This window comes from Ovis aries, chromosome 3, assembly GCF_016772045.2.
Source record: "Ovis aries strain OAR_USU_Benz2616 breed Rambouillet chromosome 3, ARS-UI_Ramb_v3.0, whole genome shotgun sequence".
Taxonomy (NCBI): domain Eukaryota; kingdom Metazoa; phylum Chordata; class Mammalia; order Artiodactyla; family Bovidae; genus Ovis; species Ovis aries.
This window is the reverse complement of record NC_056056.1, coordinates 135,611,903-135,630,864: the sequence shown is the minus strand read 5'-3', so window position 1 is coordinate 135,630,864 and position 18,962 is coordinate 135,611,903. Positions and strand designations below refer to the sequence as shown.

Here is an 18,962-nt window from a genome sequence, read left to right as displayed (position 1 = left end):
GCCATCACTGGAAGGATTAGGTACCTTTAGATGTATGGGATCCTAATAATCTATCAGATTCTAGACCTAGAATCAAGAGAAAAAGAAAAACCCTAGAGTAGAATAATGGATTATGTTAGGAGGATGCCAAATGTTATAAAATTAACCTAACTGAATATTTTTCTTCGTATTTTTCTAGGCAATCGATAGCATTCATCAAGTGGGGGTTTATTGTCTTGCTCTGGTGCCTGCCAATACACTGCCCAAAACTCCACTGGGAGGGATCCACATATCTCAGACGAAACAGCTCTTTCTGGAGGGATCGCTACATCCTTGCAATATCCTCATGTGCCCACATACGTGCGTGACCAATTTGCCAAAACCCCGGCAAAAGCAACCAGGTAATATGCTGACTTTGAAGACCTGACGTGAAAATTGTAACTTCAAGAAGCTGAATTCTTTTGCTGTGATTTTTTTCTCTAGAGTTAAACTTTAAAAAGATTAGTAAGTAACATGAGAATAGTACCAGCATGGAGGATTGAGATTTTTGTAAACTGGCTTGTCCAGGTTTACTGTTGGCTCAGCCTTCTGAGTAATTCTCAGTAGAGTGCCACCATTTTCCATGATGTAAGGCATGGGATTGAGGTGATCAGACCCCCACCGGTGGAGGCAGAACAAAGCAAGTCCTGTAAAGCAAGCTTCTGATAATAAGACAGCTTGTATTTATTGAGTGCTTACTAAAAGCTAAATACTAGCTAACTTTCACATTTTATAATGTGATCCTAAAGCTTTGTCTTCAGCTATGGAAAGTAAAGTTCAGAGAAGTTGCGAATCATGCCAAAAGTCATATAGCAGGTTAGACGTAGGTTATGGGGCTAACTGAGAAGGAGACTAAAGGCAGGAGTAATTGATGGATGGTCAGTCATGTTAAAATATCTATTTAATCCAACATGAAGCCAGAAAGTTTTATTGATGCTTTTTCATGTTAAATGAGAAGTTAACAAGAGCTTCTAGTTTCTTGTATGCCTGGAAACACAGGAGAGCCAAAATCTGGTCTTGACAGTTCCCACTGCTACCACGCACACTTGTATACACACTTATACACACATATAGAAACACACTGTGTACATCAGCATGTGTACAGATGAGAAGAGGACGTAAAAGTGGAGGATTAGGAAGACAAAGGGAAGTATGAAATTTAATTATATTTCCATTAAGACTACTTTTGCTGAAAAGTGAATATGATGTACAATAATAAAATATAAGGTGAGTTTCTGACTCTCTAGAATATTTTTATTAGGATATTAGTAGTTATTACTTCAGTGGTCTGGCCGTTGAAGATCCTATCACAGTTGGTTATCTAGAAGTTATTGTCGGCTCCCCAAGTAACCTTACCTTAGTAAAAGTGTGCATAGAGCTAAAGTATATATAGTATTTATTAGTTTCTGCTAGTGGAAATTAAGAGTTTATGGAAATTAATATTCTAAAGGAGCAGTTAGAATCAAGAGACCTGCACGTTACTAATCAAGAAATACATAAAACGATGTATTTTCATATTTCCTGCCTAAGTATCTGATAGATAGGGAAGACAGAAGTCCTTCTCCATCATACATTCTGTTATCCTGAAGTCCTACATTCATGTGTCTTTTGAGTGAAATCCCATTTTAAATAGCATTTAATCTAGAATTCCTTTAACAAAGTTTTTATGTCAGTAGATGCTTAAAAGATGCAACTCAGAGATATAATATTAATAGATGTTTAAAACATTGCTTTTGCTAGCCACATTTCATCTAATTTTACTAAATGATGAGACCTAAATAAAAGGTTTATTCATAAGCCCTCATCGGCATAGCATCCACCTGTCTGATGAAGGCGTTATGTTTGGATTCTGTGTTTTTGCTGTCATGATGGTCTGCTAAGATCTTAATGGAACACGTATGTGTCAGACCAAAGCAGCCTGAAAATTGAGACATACATGGAACAGACATGATGTGGGGATGGCGTGAGAGGTTGGAGTTTTAAGAAGAATACAGGAGTGTGGAGATGGATGGGGGTGAAGTAAGAAAGGAAAGGAGGGGAAGAAGAAGATCGAAATGGTGTTAAGGCAGCCCAGTGACAGGAACAAGGAGTGTTAGGACTGGTTTTGGCTGCAGGTTTCAGAAGAGCATAACAGCTGCTTTAACAAGAGAAACGTTTATGTCTTTCTCAGGTGAAAGAAACCCAGAGTTAGGCAGTCCAGGGCTAGGATGGGAGGTCCCCAGTCACTGTGGATCCAGCTTCCCGTCTTGCTGTGCTGGCACTGGTCTCAGTTAACTGCAGTCATAGATACGCTGCATGACATGAACGTGCAGTCGCTCAGTCGTGTCCGACTCTTTGCGACCCCATGGACTGTAGCCTACCAGGCTCCTCTGTCCATGGGATTTCCCAGGCAATAGCACTGGAGTGGATTGTCACTTCCTTCTCCAAGGGATCTCCCCAACCCAGGGATCGAACCTGGGTCTCCCACATCGTAGACAGATGCTTTACCATCTGAGCCACCAGGGAAGTCCAGTAACCCTAAAATGCAGTGGTTTAAAGTAGGAACCATTTAGTTTTCACTCAAGGAATGTGGATCTGCTGACCCTGACTGGGCTCAGCTGGCCTTGGCTTGGCTCCAGACTGTAAGTTGGGTTCAGAACCGTTCCATGTGTCTCCTCATCAGGCAACCAGCAGCTAGCTGGGCCGTATTTTCCTCAAGGCAGATGGCAGAAGCGAGGAGCCAAGCCAGACCATGCAAGCATACTTAGAGCTTCTGTTTGCTTCTTGTTTCCTAACATTTTATTGTCCAAAACAAGTCAGACCATGCCCAAAGTCGGTGGAACAGAGGGGTGTATACTCTGCTCATCTAATCACGGCAAGGAAGACTTACAAGAAAACAAAACAATCTTCTCCAGCCAGCCTTAGCATTACTGCCTCAGGGTTCATTTAAGCTCCTGACCTCCAGCCATCAGTTCTGCGTCCCAGCTAGCAGGTGGGAGGAAAAGACAAAGAAGGGAATACCCTTCCCCTTTAAACACATCTTCTAGAAATTGCACTTATTGCTTACCCTTACATATTATCCCCCCACACTAAAGAACATAGTCCTTCCATGTTTCCTTTGCAGGGTGCACAGGTGCAATCTCTGGTTAGAAAACTAAGATCCTGCATGCTGCATGGCACAGCCAGAAAAAGAATGTAGTCTTTATTTCAGGAGTTTGCCCAACCAAAAACTAGGGGTTATGGGGGGAATTCCTGGTGGTCCAGCGGTTAGGACTCCTTGCTTTCACTGCTGAGACCCGGGTTCAGTCCCTGAGCAAAAAGCTAAGATCCTGCAAGCTGCACAGTGCAGCCAAAAAGCCCCAAAACAAAAAACCAGGGGTTCTTTGTTTGTTTTTCTTTATTTAGTTGTACTGGGTCTTAGTTGTGGCTCACAGGATCTTGGACCTTGATTGCAGTATGCAGGATCTTTTTTTAGTTGCAGCATGAAAACTCTTAGCTGTGGCATGTGGCGTCTAGTTCCCTGACCAGGGATTGAACATGGGCCCCCTGCATTGGGAGCCAGAGTCTTAGCCACTGGACCACCAGGGAAGTCCCTGGATGTTCTGTTTTTAAGGCAGAGAGGAGAATAGAATTGGCGTTGATGACCAGCAGTCTTTGCCACTGAAAATTTACAGAATTTTGCAGGGAGAATAAGAAGGCATGTTATGAGTGCATGGACTCAAGAAATGTTCACAGAAGGACCTCAAGAATTTACTGCTGAATTATTTTTGTCATTTTAAATTACTCTGTAAAGTTCACTTTTAAAAAATGTCACGCCTTTATTAATTTTACAGTGTGAGTCCAGGATTGGACAGCTTACACAGTCATATACATTCTGAGTCCTACCTATATAGAAAAGCTATCTTCAGCAGGATATATCTGTAACTTATTAAGCAGTCTCTTGGGAAAGAGTTTTGCATATTATACTTAAAATTTCAGTGGACAGATGCTTTCTAGATGAAAACTGTTCAGCAGAGTATTGAGAGTACTTTAACCTTTAAGCTGTAATGGTTTTCTTCTTTTTTTTCTTCAAGTTTAAAAATTTTCTTTACCTTTTCATTTTGGAATAATTTCACTTAAAGTTACCAAACAGTGAAATAATTCCCTTATTCTCTCTACCCAACTTGCCCAAATATTTTAAGGTTTTTATGATTTAAAGTTTCTATGATTTAAGTAGTTTTTGTCCCAGCTGTTTCAATGCATTCATAATCAACATATTTTGGCAGTAAACAATATTTAATATGAATCCAAGCATATAATCGGCATTATTCAAAACTCAGCTGGCAATAAGTTTTGTTAAGTTTTAGCCATCTTCTTAGTTTGACACATTAGAATCTTAGTCCTTAAGTGACCATCAAGAAAGGCATACAGTGCCTTAGCGTTATTGAGAAAGGGCGAGTTTTCTCTTTTTCCTCTTGAGAAAGGGAGTTTTTACTTTTTTCTCCCAAGTGTCAAGCCTATGGAAAAGTTAAAAGAATACTGTAATGAACACCCGTATACATTCCTCTAAATTCAGTAATTGTTATTTTTCTTAGACTGAACTCTTTGAAAGTAAATTTCTGACATCATGATAGTTCACCCCCACATATTTCAACTGTGTTATCTCTAGAGCAGCAGTCACCAACCTTTTTGGCACCAGGGAAGACAGTGTTTCACGGAAGACGATTTATCCACAGACTGGGGTGGCGAGGGGATGGTTTCGGGATGATTCAAGTGCATTACGTTTATTGTGCACTTTATTTCTATTATTATTTTCATCAGCTGCACCTCAGATTATCAGGCATTAGATTCTGGAGGTTGGGGACCTCTACTCTAGAGAACAGAAACATTCTTCTAGAATTTTCCTAATCAGCCACAATGCCATTATCCTGTTAAGAAACTTAGCATTAATTTAATGCTATCATTTAATAATATACAGCCAATATTCATTTATCTCCCCTTGTTTATAGCTGATTTTTTTTTTTTTAACTCAGTATCCAGTCAGGGTCACAGGCTTTCATGTCCTTTAACTTAAAAGCTCCCAAACCTCTTTTGTCTTCAAGACACAAATATTTTTGAGGAATCCAGACCAATTGTCCTGTGCAGTGTCCCACAATATGGATTTGTTTACTCACTTAAAGCCCTTCTGATATTCCTGATGAACTTACTCTCAGTCCTCATAGATGGCAGACTTCTTTTCAGAACAGAGATACTCATTACTGTTAAGCCTGCTTGTTAGGGTTTTATCTGTGATTGGAGCAGATAAAAATTATTCATCAATAGGAACCAATGCAACCAACCATCACCTCCTGAGAGTGAAAACTCTGCTCTGTACTCAGTCCCTCCCTCCGCCCCCGCTAACACCGTCCGTCTCTCCCGTAGTCCTGTTTTCTGGCACTTCTGCCACCTGACGTTATTTATTTGTGTATGCATGTATTGGTTGCCTTTCCCACTAGAATACAAGCGGTCTTGTTTGCTCCTGTATCCCGGTGCCTAGAAGGGTGCTCAGTCAGTGTGGTTGAATGAACATTTGAATCAGCTTTGGTCAGTCTGGAAATGCTTGTTGGGGGAAGGTGCTACATTGCTTGAATTCTCATCTCCTGAGATTTGATTTTTGCTCTTAACTTGCAGGTGTAGGCCCTGCTTCTGTGATGGTTGGGAATCTGGTTGCAGGAAAACGCATAGCGCAAGCTGCAGGAAGGGATCTTGGGCAAATTGAAGAGAATGATTTAGTGAGGAAGGTAAGTGTTCCAAAAATGTTGGCTTTTATAGACAAGTCAAGGACAGAACCTAGGCTTCAGATAACAGTTGGGAGATGCATTGTCCAGCTTTTTAAAAATTGCTGACCCTGATTCTTTTTTTCTGCCTTATGATTTCAGCACCAGTTTCTGGCGGAGATTTTACAGTGGCGAGCCCAGACAACTCCTGACCATGTCCTCTTCATGTTGTTAAATGCCAAGGTATTAAACATTCAGTTGCATATCTAATCAGCTGGCTATTGTGAGAGTATCTTAGGCACTCTTGATCTCTTTCTTTCATCAGAAAATTTCAGTTGCCAACTCTGAGGGGAGGGTTATTGCTTTCTCCTTGTTTTGATACATGAGGATAAATCGTGCAGTTATTTCAAGGCTGAAATGAGATCTCCTGAAGTGTCATTCAGTACTGTCTCTTTTTTATCACAATCAAATCATCTTTATTTAGATAGGAACAGTAGGGACAACCATGTAGTTGCAAGATGTACACACGTGCAGAATGCATTGTGTCAGTGTAATTTTTTACTCAGTTTGACTTTTCATTCTTTGATTTCCACCAGAAATAAAATGAACTTAGGTCAGCATTTTAAAAACCAGAGTAATTTTTAGCACATACTTAATTGATTTTTTTCTAACCTAAAAAGCCAATTGAAAATTATTCAAGAATATATTTAACTACTGCTTTCTAATGGATGGATCACCAGAATATTATATTATTTACATTATACATCTTGTAGGAGTCTGTTGAGATTTGTGGGTTTTAATGGCTGAACCATTCCCTTCTCCTTGGGATCTTCCTGCTCCAGGGATCAAATCTAGGTCTCCTGCATTGCAGGCACATTCTTTACCGTTTGAACCATAGGGAAGCCTCTTTAGTGGCTGAGTCAGGAGCTCAAAGTACTGTGACCTTTGCATAGAACACTATTTCTCACCAACAGGCAGAAGACTGGAGGATCTATTGGCATCTCTTAGGGGACTTACCCAGGTTGCCCCCTTCTGCCCCATCCCCTTGGATTCTGATACATACACTCACGCGTGTGCACACACACACACACACACACACACACACACACACAACATTAAGAGTTTACATAGTGGTAGAACTTGAGAGGAATATGTTGTGCATCTTAATGAAGAGTCAGTTAAAATCGTAAGAACCATTGCTCTGTGGTAGAAACTCTGGGTCTTCCTTGTTTCATCTCTGCATAAAGTGGGCTCCTCTTTAAGCCCATGGATTGATTAGAGTGCTTCCGTTTCACTAAGATGATGTCAGTCTAGCTTGTTGCCCAGGCCACTCCCGGGCTTGGCTACAGTTAAAGTGACAGCCCGATAAAAATCATACTCCAGATATATTTGTTGATGAACTTAAGTTTAAATTTGCTTTTTGGTTAGAGAAATAATATCTATGGATAACTAAAGGACATGAAGTCCATTTATTCTTCTGTGTATTTTAACATTTTGCCTTGGATTAGCCCAAGCCACCAGAAAGCTTAGGTTAGGAACCATACAACAATGTTCCCTTATGCCAGGAAAATGCTTCTTAAAGAAGTTTAGTTTGGTGCTGTGCCATGGACCAAAAAGCAGGCTATTGTGATTATTCTCTGGTGGTCCAGTGGTTAGAACTCTGCGCTTTCACTGCAGGGCACCTGAGTTCCGTCGCTCATTGGGGAACTGAGATCCCACAAGCCATGCCCCCCCCCAAAAAAAACGGCTATTGTAAGAAATGGCCTTGTGAATTTAACCCTGATTTTAGCCAAAGGAATATTCTTAATGCCCAACAGTAGACAATTGACTAAATAAATCATGGCATATAAACATGATGAAATACTACGCAGTCATTAAAAGCAATGTTGTAGAAGAATAGTTGGTGACCCAGCAAGTATTCATAATGTGGAAGGAGGAGAAGTAGAACGTAAAACCTGAATACTGGAGTACTTACTGAAGACCCTGTCCTAGATGCTTGCCATTTCATAGTTCATTTTAAGATTAAGGGAACAAAGGCACAGAGATATAAAATCACTTGCCTGAGTTTGCAGGGCCCAGGGCTAGGACTAGGAATTTAGCTCCTTCATTTGAACCCAGACTGGCTTTAGGGCCCGCATTCTTAGCCAGAGCACTGTATAGCCTCTGGCATAATATAGTATGATATATATTTTTTGATGTTTCATGTGATTTTATATACAATATATACTTAGTTTTTAAAAACCAGGAAAATACACACCAGAATGTTTATAGTGGTTCCAGCTTATATTTACTAATCTGTATCTTCCAAATTTTCTATATTGAACACCTCCTGTTTTATATTCATGAAACTTAAAAGTTATTTTTCAAAAAACTAGCTCAGTAAACTTGTTTTTATCATGAGTTTTTTAAAATTAAGTTTTTAAATAATTAAGACAATGTGCTATTGGCACTGTATAGATAAATAATAGTTTGATTTTATCTGGTGAATTGTAAGGTAGGCATACCCAGTACCTGACCAAAACTCATATATTGGTGCACCAGTGTATATTAGAATGAATAGTCCATCAGAAGTAGAATGGATGAGTAAACTGTGGTATGTTCTGACAATTAAATGCTGTGCAGTAACAAAAATGGATGAGCTACACCTAGGTGCCACAGCCTAGATGACACTTCATAGAATATTGAAAGAAGTAAAGCACAAAATATGTACAGCACAATTCTGTGAAAGTCAAATACTTCATAGGTGGTAAAAATATAAAGAGAAAGCCACTAACATGAAAACATCATGATAGTGGTCCCCTATGAATGGCATCGCTGACTCGAAGGACGTGAGGTTGAGTAGGCTCTGGGAGTTGGCGATGGGCAGGGACGCCTGGCGTGCTGCCGTTCATGGGGTCGCAAAGAGCTGGACACGACTGAACTGATGGAGGGAAGGGGGCTTCCCAGGTGGCACAGTGGTAAAGAATCTGCCTGCCAGTGCAAGTGACGCAAGAGACCCAGGTTCGATCCCTGCGTCAGGTAGACCCCCTGGAGAAGAAAAGGACCACCCACTGCAGTATTCTTGCCTGGAAAATCCCATGGATAGAGGAGCCTGGCGGGCTACAGTCCACGGGGTCGCAAAGAGTCAGACACGACCATGCGACTGAGCCCCAGCACGTGGAGGGAGGGAGCGCGCTGGTGAGGGCGTCCATGGGGAGCTTTTGAGCTGCCGGCAGTAGTCTTTTTCACGTCAGGCTGGTTCTTAACCTGCACAGTCAGATCTTCTGCGTGTTCCCACTTGGGTGTTACATTTACGAAGGAACAGGGGTTCAAAAGCCCAGCTAAGTAAAACTTGAATTGACAATAAGGATTATTTATGAAGACCCGCAGGAGAAATTATTCTCAAGATCTTTATTGTTAGCTAGCAGACTCAGATTCACTGTCACCGTTTTCGTTTCCGTCTCTGCTGTTAGAATACATGGAGCCAGACTTGTGTTTTTCTCACAGCAAGTGTATTTGACCACATAGGCAGTGTCCTGACCTCATTCCTGCCTTCATCCTACTTTTCTTTATTTTCCTTCTACTTTTATTTCTTCACTTAAATTAAAAAAAAATTGCTATATAGTTTTAAAGCTGCCTTACATAAGAAAGACTGTAAATGCATATGTTTGGTTTGAGTTAATGTTGTTAGTCCCTCAGTACTTTCAAACACTGAGAAAGAAAAAGTAAGACCACACACGTCTTTCGGTGCTTGGGAAAGTTTCACTGAATTTGATGGCTTGCTGAAGATAATGTAGCAAGGCACACGCCTTTTCATGTAATGTCAAATTGGCCATATTTGTTACCGTGGTATTTCATTACCGAGTGTCAACCCTGCATATACTGTCTTCTGTTCCAGGGGACTACAGTGTGCACAGCCAGCTGCCTTCAGCTTCATAAGCGAGCAGAGAGGATTGCGGCCGTTCTTGGTGACAAGGGGCATCTAAATGCAGGAGACAATGTGGTGCTGCTCTATCCACCTGGTGAGCTCAGTAGACTGGACAAGCTGTGTTACTAGACTGCTGACCCTAAGAGGACAGGAGCTCAGGGCCACCGTACGTGACCACACGGGCTGTGCACGGAGGCTGCTGCCGTGCAGACAACCCCTCCCTCCAGACTTGTGTGCTGTGGGGGTTCCGGCTGGGACCGAGCCTGTTGTATTTACTCTTGTATTTCCACTGTCTAGCTCAGTATGGTAAATACTGATTGAGTGAATGGTGATTTCTTGACTTTTGGAAACACTCGGAAGAGACTGTTTGTTTCTAGGAGTGCTCAGGAACTGTTCACCCAGTTTCCAAACGTATGTTGTACATGAACTCTGACTTAGCATTCTCCATGTTATAATTGGTGCTTACTGTCCCTCGATTATTACTGCTTTCATCTTCCACACTCTGTAATCTAGTTCAGCAGCGTCTTCACAGCAAGAGGGACCCAGTTACTTGATGACAGTCTGGTGTGTTCGGATTTTCGGCAGACTGTTTCAGTTGTCCCTTTCTTTGGTCTGCTGTCACCTAAGGTTCTCATGCATCCAGGCTTCTGTGCCTTTTATCCCATTTACTTCATTGTGCTCAGTGATTCTTACTTGCTCTTCTATTTATATTGATACTACGATTTCTTAGAAGTTGTTAAGAACAGCTTTGTTCTGGGAAGTTGTTTTCTGTCCACCAGTTAATCACGGTGATGGACGTGAGCACTGCCCGAGGGGGCCGCCCTCCGAGTCCTTATATTGCAGAGGCTTTGTATCAAATGACGCTTTGCCTCTCTAAAACCTGCACCCACCAGGGAAGTGACATCTCAGGGGTCTGATTGTTCTTAAAACATAGTGGCTTTCTTAAGGTTGAGAGAAAGCTCAGATGCTCCTCATCTCTCCTTTCCCATTGTTTTATTTCCCAAGTGAAACAGCCCTAATCTCTGCACTTATTTTTTCCTAAATAATATCAAGTAATGATGTCAAAATACCTTCTTCAGGTATCTTTCAAGTGTTTTCTTTGCTTCTGACTTCCTTTCTCATTTGTTTATTCTTGGCTTCTCTATATTTTTTAAAAAGTTGTTTTATATGCTTCCTTCTTTTACCTTCAGTTTCTTCTTAAGTTAAAAAATTTCTAGGAATTTCCCTGGTGGTCCAGTGGTTAAGATGCCACAGTTCCAAGGTAAGGGGCATGGGTTTGATCCCTGATCAGGGAACTAAGATCCCATATGCCACACAGCCAAAAAAAACTTCTTTTTTTATTAATAAATAAATAAATAAATATTCTGATAATGTCTCCATTAAATTTTGGTCTAGTTAACCTGTCTGGCACACGATTTAATAAGCTAGGTTTGGAAACTCCGCCTCTTGCTCTCTCAGTGACAAACCGGGCCACTAATTGGCTGTGTCTTGCAGGCATAGAGTTAATCGCTGCATTCTATGGCTGTCTGTACGCGGGGTGCATACCTGTGACTGTCAGACCCCCTCATGCTCAGAACCTCACAGCCACATTGCCCACTGTCCGCATGATTGTTGACGTAAGTACCTGGTATAACTTTCCTTGTCCGCATCTCATAAAGCCCCAAGTCAGACAACTAAGGATCCTTACTCTTTTCCAGTTTAGTTTAGTCGGGAAGTCAGATCTAACTCCTGAAAAGTACTTCCTTTTCCTTAACTGATCATAGTGACCAGCATTTTTAGTGAAGAAATAGGGAAAAGCTGTTTTTGATGAGATGCAGGATTATGTTTTTATCATAAACATTAAGGAAGTAAGTGAAGGTGCCATTTCATGATGGAATTCCAGTTGAGCTGTTTCAAATCCTGAAAGATGAGGCTGTGAAAGTGCTGCACTCAATATGCCAGCAGATTTGGAAAACTCAGCCGTGGCCATTTAGTAATTCTCCATAAAACTTGTTTTTTTTTTCTTTCTTCTTACAAAAATTCTAATATTTTTTCTATATACTAACCAAGATAATTTTAGATGCCAAACTGAATTCTCCTGATGTAAGGTCACTTCTTAGGGGTTTAGTCTTACAAAATCATTTGGTATATTATTAAAAAGGTGTCCAGATCTTGCTCTGAAAGTGATAGATATTTCTGTAGGAAGTGAGACTTGAAGACAGTGAAAGAAATCTGTATTGCCTCATATCCTAATGTACTTTAAAGCAAATTGCAAAATTCCAATTGATGTAACATTTGTTTCTCTAAGAACTGCTGCTCTGTCAGCAGCTGGAACCTGCAGTATAGAAGCCACATTCACCACAGATGATTTTTCTACAGAGTTCAGTTCAGCAGAACGCTCTGATTACAGTGTGCAAAGTAGGCCGGGGCAGCAGGGAGGGGAGTTTCCTTCCACCGACATGGCTTGAGTAGTAAGAGAAGTCGGTGACTTTGCATTTCCACGTGCAGATGTGTGGGAGAGCTTGGTTCCTGTGAGCGCGCAGAGTCCACCAAGTTCGGGATATGTTTTCTAGGTCCAGGGCAGTTCACCGCTCCCTAAGGACCACAGAAATCCATGTTTCTATTTTATTATGGTCTTCATGAAATCAATAGATCTGGGGTCCATACTGAGATTATGACCATGGAATATTTGAGAATCACTGTTGTAAATAGTAAATTGTGTTGTGAACAAGTCCATCATTCTAATTCAGTGTATTTTCAGAACAAACATAAGGGGAATACTGACTTCCATTGTCCTGTGTGCGTCCTTTGAAAGGCTGGTACTGCCCTGTCCCAGTTGGATGTGCGAGTTGCTTTTATCTGCAGCCAGTGCCTATAGTGCTACACAGGGCTAAGCTTCCTGGTGCTCATTTCTGTCCATTTGTCTTCTAGGTCAGCAAAGCAGCCTGCATTCTCACCACGCAGACCCTAATGAGGTTACTGAGGTCCCGAGAGGCAGCAGCAGCCGTGGACGTGAAAACCTGGCCAACTATCATTGACACAGGTGAAAGGGAGATTTCTCCAGGATCGTTACGAGAGCAAGAATGTTCACTCCCCGAGGTTTCCTAGATTCTCATGCCAAAGATGTTAACATAGCTCTTCCGCTGCAGCCCATTTCACCTGCTAAGACAGATGCAAACCTTAATATGCACTTTGAGTTACCAAAGCACTGGATGCTGCAACAACCAGATCCAAAGAAGCAGATCACAGTGTGCTCGAACTCTGAAAACAAAACGTGTCTTCCTGCCGTACTCTTGGCATCATCCAACAGGGTGGCTAGGTGTTTATGCCAGAGGTGACCATAGACCTACAGGGCTGCATAAAGCGTTGAGACTTTGACTTCCAGATGTGGTAGAGTTGGAACATTACTGGGCTAGGAGTCAGCAGGCCTCGTTCTGGTTCAAGCTTCAGTCCTCATTTTTTGTATAACCTTGGCTGAGATTAGCCTGTCTTAAAATACTCCCTACCCTTGCATAACTCACGTATTTATTGGGAATATCGAATGCAACATAATATGAAAATACTTTGAAAACCATAAGGTGTGTGAATTTAAGTGGTGTTCATGCTAAAGAAGGCGGTGGGACTCTAGGGTGGCTGGAGGTGGTAGTGGAGAGGGGAGCGCGGGTTTTGGAGCCGAGCAGACATGTATGAATCCTCATCCTCTTGTTACTCGTAGCTGCTTCATGTTGTTGTAGAGATTAAATGACACCGTGTGAAGCACCAGCACACAATCATCATAGTAACAACATCTAACTTTATTTAGCCCTTACGGTGTGGCAGTCATCTAACATGTAGAATGTCATTTCCTCCTATACCAACCCTATCAGATAGATCAGAAGGCTGAGGCACGGGGAAGCTAAATAGGTAGTGAGTTGGCCAAAATGTTCGTTTGGGTTTTTGCATAAGGTGTTACTGAAAAACCCAAAAGAACTTTTTGGCGAACCAGTAGGCTGAAATTCAAACCTGGTCAGTTTGGCTCCTTTCCCAGTCGCTTAACTGTTAATTTCCTCCCTACCAGTTCTCAGGGAAGTATTACACAGCATCCACCTCAGGAACAATTAGTAAGGATGTAAACCCAGGGATGACATCTATTTGTGGCTACTGTCCAGATGCTGAACTGTAAGCAGTCATTTGTATAGTATGCAGCACAAGTGGATTGCACTGGTGTGAATGATGCAGATGATCTGCTGTGGTTATTGGGCTCAATCACGTTTCAGGAAGACCTGAAATGTGTGCTGTGATACAAACAACAGAAGGGTTTCTTTCAGTGCTGGAGCAGCTCTTCCCTGCATGGAGCTGGGTGGAAGGTGGTAGAGACAATCTTGGTTTGGCACAGAGATTGAAAAGTAGGCGTCAGAATCGTTTCTTGATTGGAGGCCAAAGGAGCCATTAAGGAGGCATGGCTAGGGCCAGAGACATCCTTGACATCCTTGGATTCCACATACAGATTTGGACAGAAAGGAGAGGTGTCATAAAGAGCAAAGGGAAATAATTCCCAGTTCTAAATTGTCATTCTTAAAATTTGTCACATTAACTTGGAAAAAAACCATCCAGCTTTTAAAGCAGACTGTGATTACTATACTCTGTACTAAACTAAATAACAAATGTGAACTTGAAACCAGCATAACAACAAGTAAAGCTTCGTGAGTTGTTTTAAAGTGCTTTATGTGAATTAACGTTCTAACAGTTCAGTGAGGGCAGGTTTTATTACCACTTTAGAGACGAGTAAACAGAAACAGAGGTTAAATAACACCACGGTGACGACATCATTGATGAGTGGCACAGCTGGAATTTGAACACTGGCTGCCTGCTTTTTAGCCAGTTTTCGGCTACTGTGTTATAGTACCGCTCACTAGTCTTCTGCTAAATGCATCTGCCTGATGTTGTTTCTTTGTTTATATTGTCTAGTGGTGCCCTCAACCCCAGCCCATCACTCCAGGAGTGATGTATGTGAGCTGGTTGGTTAAATGCTAGAAGCCCTAAGCCTTCGCAAATCTCAGAAGCTAAATGTGGTTCTAGCAAAGCCACAGAAGACCAACTGAATAGCAATGATTTTTGAGTTCCAGCGTGTCAGGTTTTTTTGAAGTGTAGTTGATTTACAATGTTGTGTTTAGTTTCTGCTGTTACAGCAGAGTGACTCAGTATATATATATGTGTGTGTGTGTGTGTGTGTGTGTGTGTGTGTGTGTGTATTCTTTACCATTATGGTTTATCACAGGATATTGAATATAGTCCCTGTTCACAGTAGGACCTTGTTGTCAACGTGTGTGATTGACATTGGGTTTTCTTTTTTCTTTGCAGATGATTTACCCAGGAAACGGTTACCTCAGCTCTATAAACCACCCACTCCTGAGATGCTGGCATATCTTGATTTTAGTGTCTCCACAACCGGCATGCTCACAGGAGTGAAGGTAGAGTAGTTGGGATATGTTTACTTTCACTGGAGGCTGGTAAAATGCCAGGTCTGCAAAAAATAGAGATGACCACTGCCCCAGGGACTTCAGATGGAGAGGCCAGTTGGTCGTACCAGAGACCAGTAGGCGGAGGATCAAGGGCCTCTGCTATATTTAAATAAAAGCATTGGCTCTTCCGGAATAAGTTATCCCAAGGAATTTGTGTTACGAAGTGTTCTGAACCTAGCATAGACACTAATAGATAATGCAAGTTGCATTTAAAGCCAGTATGAAGTCATAAATACATATTTCATAAGACTCAGTATTGACAAATGAACAGATAGATTTAACTTGAGTTAGATTAGGCATTTTGAAGCAACAGAAGATACATGTCATTTTGAGGAGCTGGAGGGAATGGAAGCTTCTCGAATCTGTCATTAGAGCCTCTTGCCTGTGGGATGCCAGTTCCATCCTGTTCCGTGTTCCTTACCTTCCAGATGTCCCACTCTGCGGTCAATGCTCTCTGCAGAGCCATCAAGCTCCAGTGTGAGTTGTACTCCTCTCGGCAGATTGCCATCTGCCTTGACCCTTACTGTGGACTTGGCTTTGCACTCTGGTGTCTCTGCAGGTAGGCATGGAAAAAGCAAAGAATCAGAATGCATGAATATCTTTGAGGCTGTGACCATCCCATCTTTTCATGTGCTCCCTTAATTTGGTAATGTTTCAGTAAAATGCTGATGTTTCCTGGAATTTGGGCATCTTTGACGTTTGTCTGGTTTTGTTTGCATTCCCTCTTTTCTGTTAGTTTTATGCCTCAGACAAAAGGGCTGTGATCTTTCTACCTCTCCTGTGCTCCATCCTGTCATCCGTCCTCATTTTAGAATTAGAGCCAAGTAGAAGGATGACACGTGGGTGAATGGCATGCTGTGTCAGCCAGAACGTACCCCCTAGGCTTGGCAGGAAGGACTGTAATGAGACGGGTGACAGCATGTGGCTGGAGGGTAGCGTACTGGCCAGATTGTTTCTTGTGGAAGAGCAGATCCCAGCTTTTTCCACTCTCCCCCCAAGGACCTCATCTCAACCTGCATTTCTACCTCCTTGGTGAGCATCTCCAGGAATGCTTCATAGACACCTGTGACTCAGCATCTTCCTTCTGTGTTCTCTTCCTTCTTAGGATGGAGTCATCCAGTTGGGGAACCATGCTAGGAACTTGGGCTTTATCTTCAACTCTGTATCTTTATGTCACACATCCAATTAAATGTCATATCCTTTGTCTCCATTATTCTTACCTATACATAAGAATCACCTAGGGGTCTATTTAAAAAAAAAAGTCAATGAGGCTTCCCTACATGTACTAACGAGTTTTCCAGAGGTGAAGACCACAATTCCAGGTTTGGTTTTTTTTTTTTTGGCCTTGCCAGGGGAAAAAACCAACCTCTTTTAGAATTTAATCTGAGTCATACAGTGTGGAGAAGAAGGTAAACCTGGCTAGCAGGCTGAATAGAAATGCCCTTTATATGAAGAGGAACAGAAACTGTGATCTGAAAGAGGGTTTTTCCTAATGGAAATTTGCAACTTGGGGGTAGTAGAGACTGGGGGCTCCTCCATAGATAAAGTCACTCCCTTGTGAAATTTTAGGTGCCCGACCAGGGCTCAAACCCATTCCCCCTGCAGTGGAAGCACAGAGTCTTAATCAGTGGGCCACCAGGGAAGCCCCTGTCCAGTATGGTTTTTAATAGACGATTCATGGACTCCTAGTGGCTCTAATGTATACTGAAGGTTTAGGAAGTTGAGGTTTCATGGCTGGAGGTTGTATGTATGACGTGAGACCCTGCCATTCCTTCCTTTGTATCCCGGTGTTCTGGTGGGGTTCAAGCCTTTATCCTCTCTCATCTAGACTATTGCAGCCTCTCCTGTCAGCCTTCAGCGACTCATGTCTCTAATCGCCCCCTTCATGTAGCTAGCTTTACCCCAACTTCAAGCTGTAGTGACTGTCTACTGGGTAAATTCTAAACTCTTTCGTGTTCACTGCCCTGGCCCTTCTGCCTTCACTTCTCACCACTTCCCCAGGCAAACGCTGGAATACCGTTTCTGATGACCTTAAACACACCATGTAGTTTTATATCTCCGTGCCTTTGCATATACTGTTCTGCCTGGAGAGCTCTCACCAGCTTCCTCATTTCCTCCAGCCACTGATTTCTGCTCATTCTTCAAGCCTGGCCCAGCTGTCACCTACTCCATGAAATACCCGCCCGCTTTGAAGGACTTGCTCTTCATTCTGTGGTCGAGATAGCGTTTCTTCACATCTCAGTGGCCACCTTCCATAGTCGGCTTCATTCTGTACTTATTGTGCCGTGTGAGTTGAATAGGAACCAGGCTGATTCTCAGGCCTTTATACCTAATATGACCCGCCCCTGTCCTTTGTGCTCAGTAAATATTTGTTGAATCGATGGTATTCTAGGATGAACTGATTGTGTTAGCGCTTGCCTTTTTCCATTGCAGTGTCTATTCAGGTCACCAGTCCATCTTAATTCCTCCTATGGAGTTGGAAAACAACCTTTTCCTCTGGCTCTCCACGGTCAACCAGTACAAAATAAGAGACACCTTCTGCTCCTATTCAGTGATGGAGCTTTGCACCAAAGGGCTTGGAAACCAGGTGGAGGCACTGAAGGTAAGAAGCAGCTGTAACAAGGAGCCAGTCCCGAAGAAACACGCCAGGCGTGGCGATGCCCCACCTTATAGGGCTGGCCAGACACACCTGCCTGCTTTTTTCTGTCCAAACAGGTATTTGTAAACCTCAGGAGGTGTATCTCTTTCACTATCTAATTTAATGCACTCTTTCAGAGTTTGATCTGATTCACACATTGTGGAAAAGAAGGTAAAGCTGGTTAGGAGGCTGAATAGAAATGACTTTTATGTGAAGATGAACAGAAACTGAACTGAAAGAGGATTTTTCCTAATAGAATTTGCAACCTGAGGATGTTAGGGATTGGGTCCTCCTCCATAGATAAGGTTCACTCATTCATGAGTGTATCCAGTGATCATATGTCTAAGTGGCATATGAGAGGGTCAGAAAACACCTAATTTTCTTTAATAGAGAAGTATGACCTTAAGAATGAAAAAAAGAGACGAGATTAGATCTCAGTGTTGCTAAATTAATTTTTCTGTTTGTCCCATCTCTCCATTTTGAAATAGAAATCTAAGGTACAGAAATGAAGAGGAATTAAAAATATATTGCTGAGAAACCTAAGAGTTGTAGGCGAAAGAGGAAAGAAATAGAGAATGAGCAAATCAACCCGTGGGTAATGACTTGAGAGGAATTCTGGGTATTTTCCAAAAAGGTATATCTTTTCTTTGGGTATGTGAGATGAGAGCACACAGTTCCTTGGCTTTTCCTGACCAAAGAGGTAGGGCAATGAAATTGCTTATCCAGTGGTTCTGTGACCCTGCTGATCTCCGCCTCCGCCCCCAACCCCTCGACGCGGTGTCTTACAGACCCGGGGAATCAACCTGTCCTGCATCCGAACGTGTGTGGTGGTGGCTGAGGAGCGGCCCCGCATTGCCCTCCAGCAGTCCTTCTCCAAGCTCTTCAAGGACATCGGCCTGTCCCCGCGGGCCGTCAGCACCACTTTTGGATCCAGAGTCAACGTAGCAATATGTTTGCAGGTGACTGTCATGATATCTTGTTTGTGTGGGGAACTCAGAGCACAGGCTGCTGCTTACGCGCCGAGGGCCTCTGGGCTCTTTATTTGGACTTCACCATGCCTGATTTTGCCCATTGGTAAAATGAAGATGATAGTATTGTCCTTCCCAAGGTTGTCCTGTAGAACCACCGCGTTTCTAGGTGCCCATCTCTTGGAGCCATGCCCGGCAGTTGAGTGCTAATGTAAATGTTTACTCTCAGTGGTTTTA

General features: G+C 42.3%; 1 protein-coding gene across 5 annotated transcripts in view; it reads left to right on the top strand.

Annotated features, from left to right (window-relative positions):
- DIP2B (disco interacting protein 2 homolog B) overlaps positions 1–18,962 on the top strand; it is a 230,844-nt gene that overhangs the window by 198,060 nt on the left and 13,822 nt on the right. For 4 of the 5 annotated variants that reach the window (XM_060412600.1, XM_060412599.1, XM_027967334.3 and 1 more), the window contains 10 exons: positions 179–380; positions 5,647–5,756; positions 5,895–5,975; positions 9,610–9,733; positions 11,134–11,255; positions 12,550–12,661; positions 14,959–15,068; positions 15,548–15,678; positions 17,553–17,721; positions 18,546–18,716. In XM_060412600.1, coding sequence (XP_060268583.1) covers positions 179–380; positions 5,647–5,756; positions 5,895–5,975; positions 9,610–9,733; positions 11,134–11,255; positions 12,550–12,661; positions 14,959–15,068; positions 15,548–15,678; positions 17,553–17,721; positions 18,546–18,716 — 1,332 coding nt within the window. The other variant, XM_060412601.1, reaches the window with a different exon arrangement.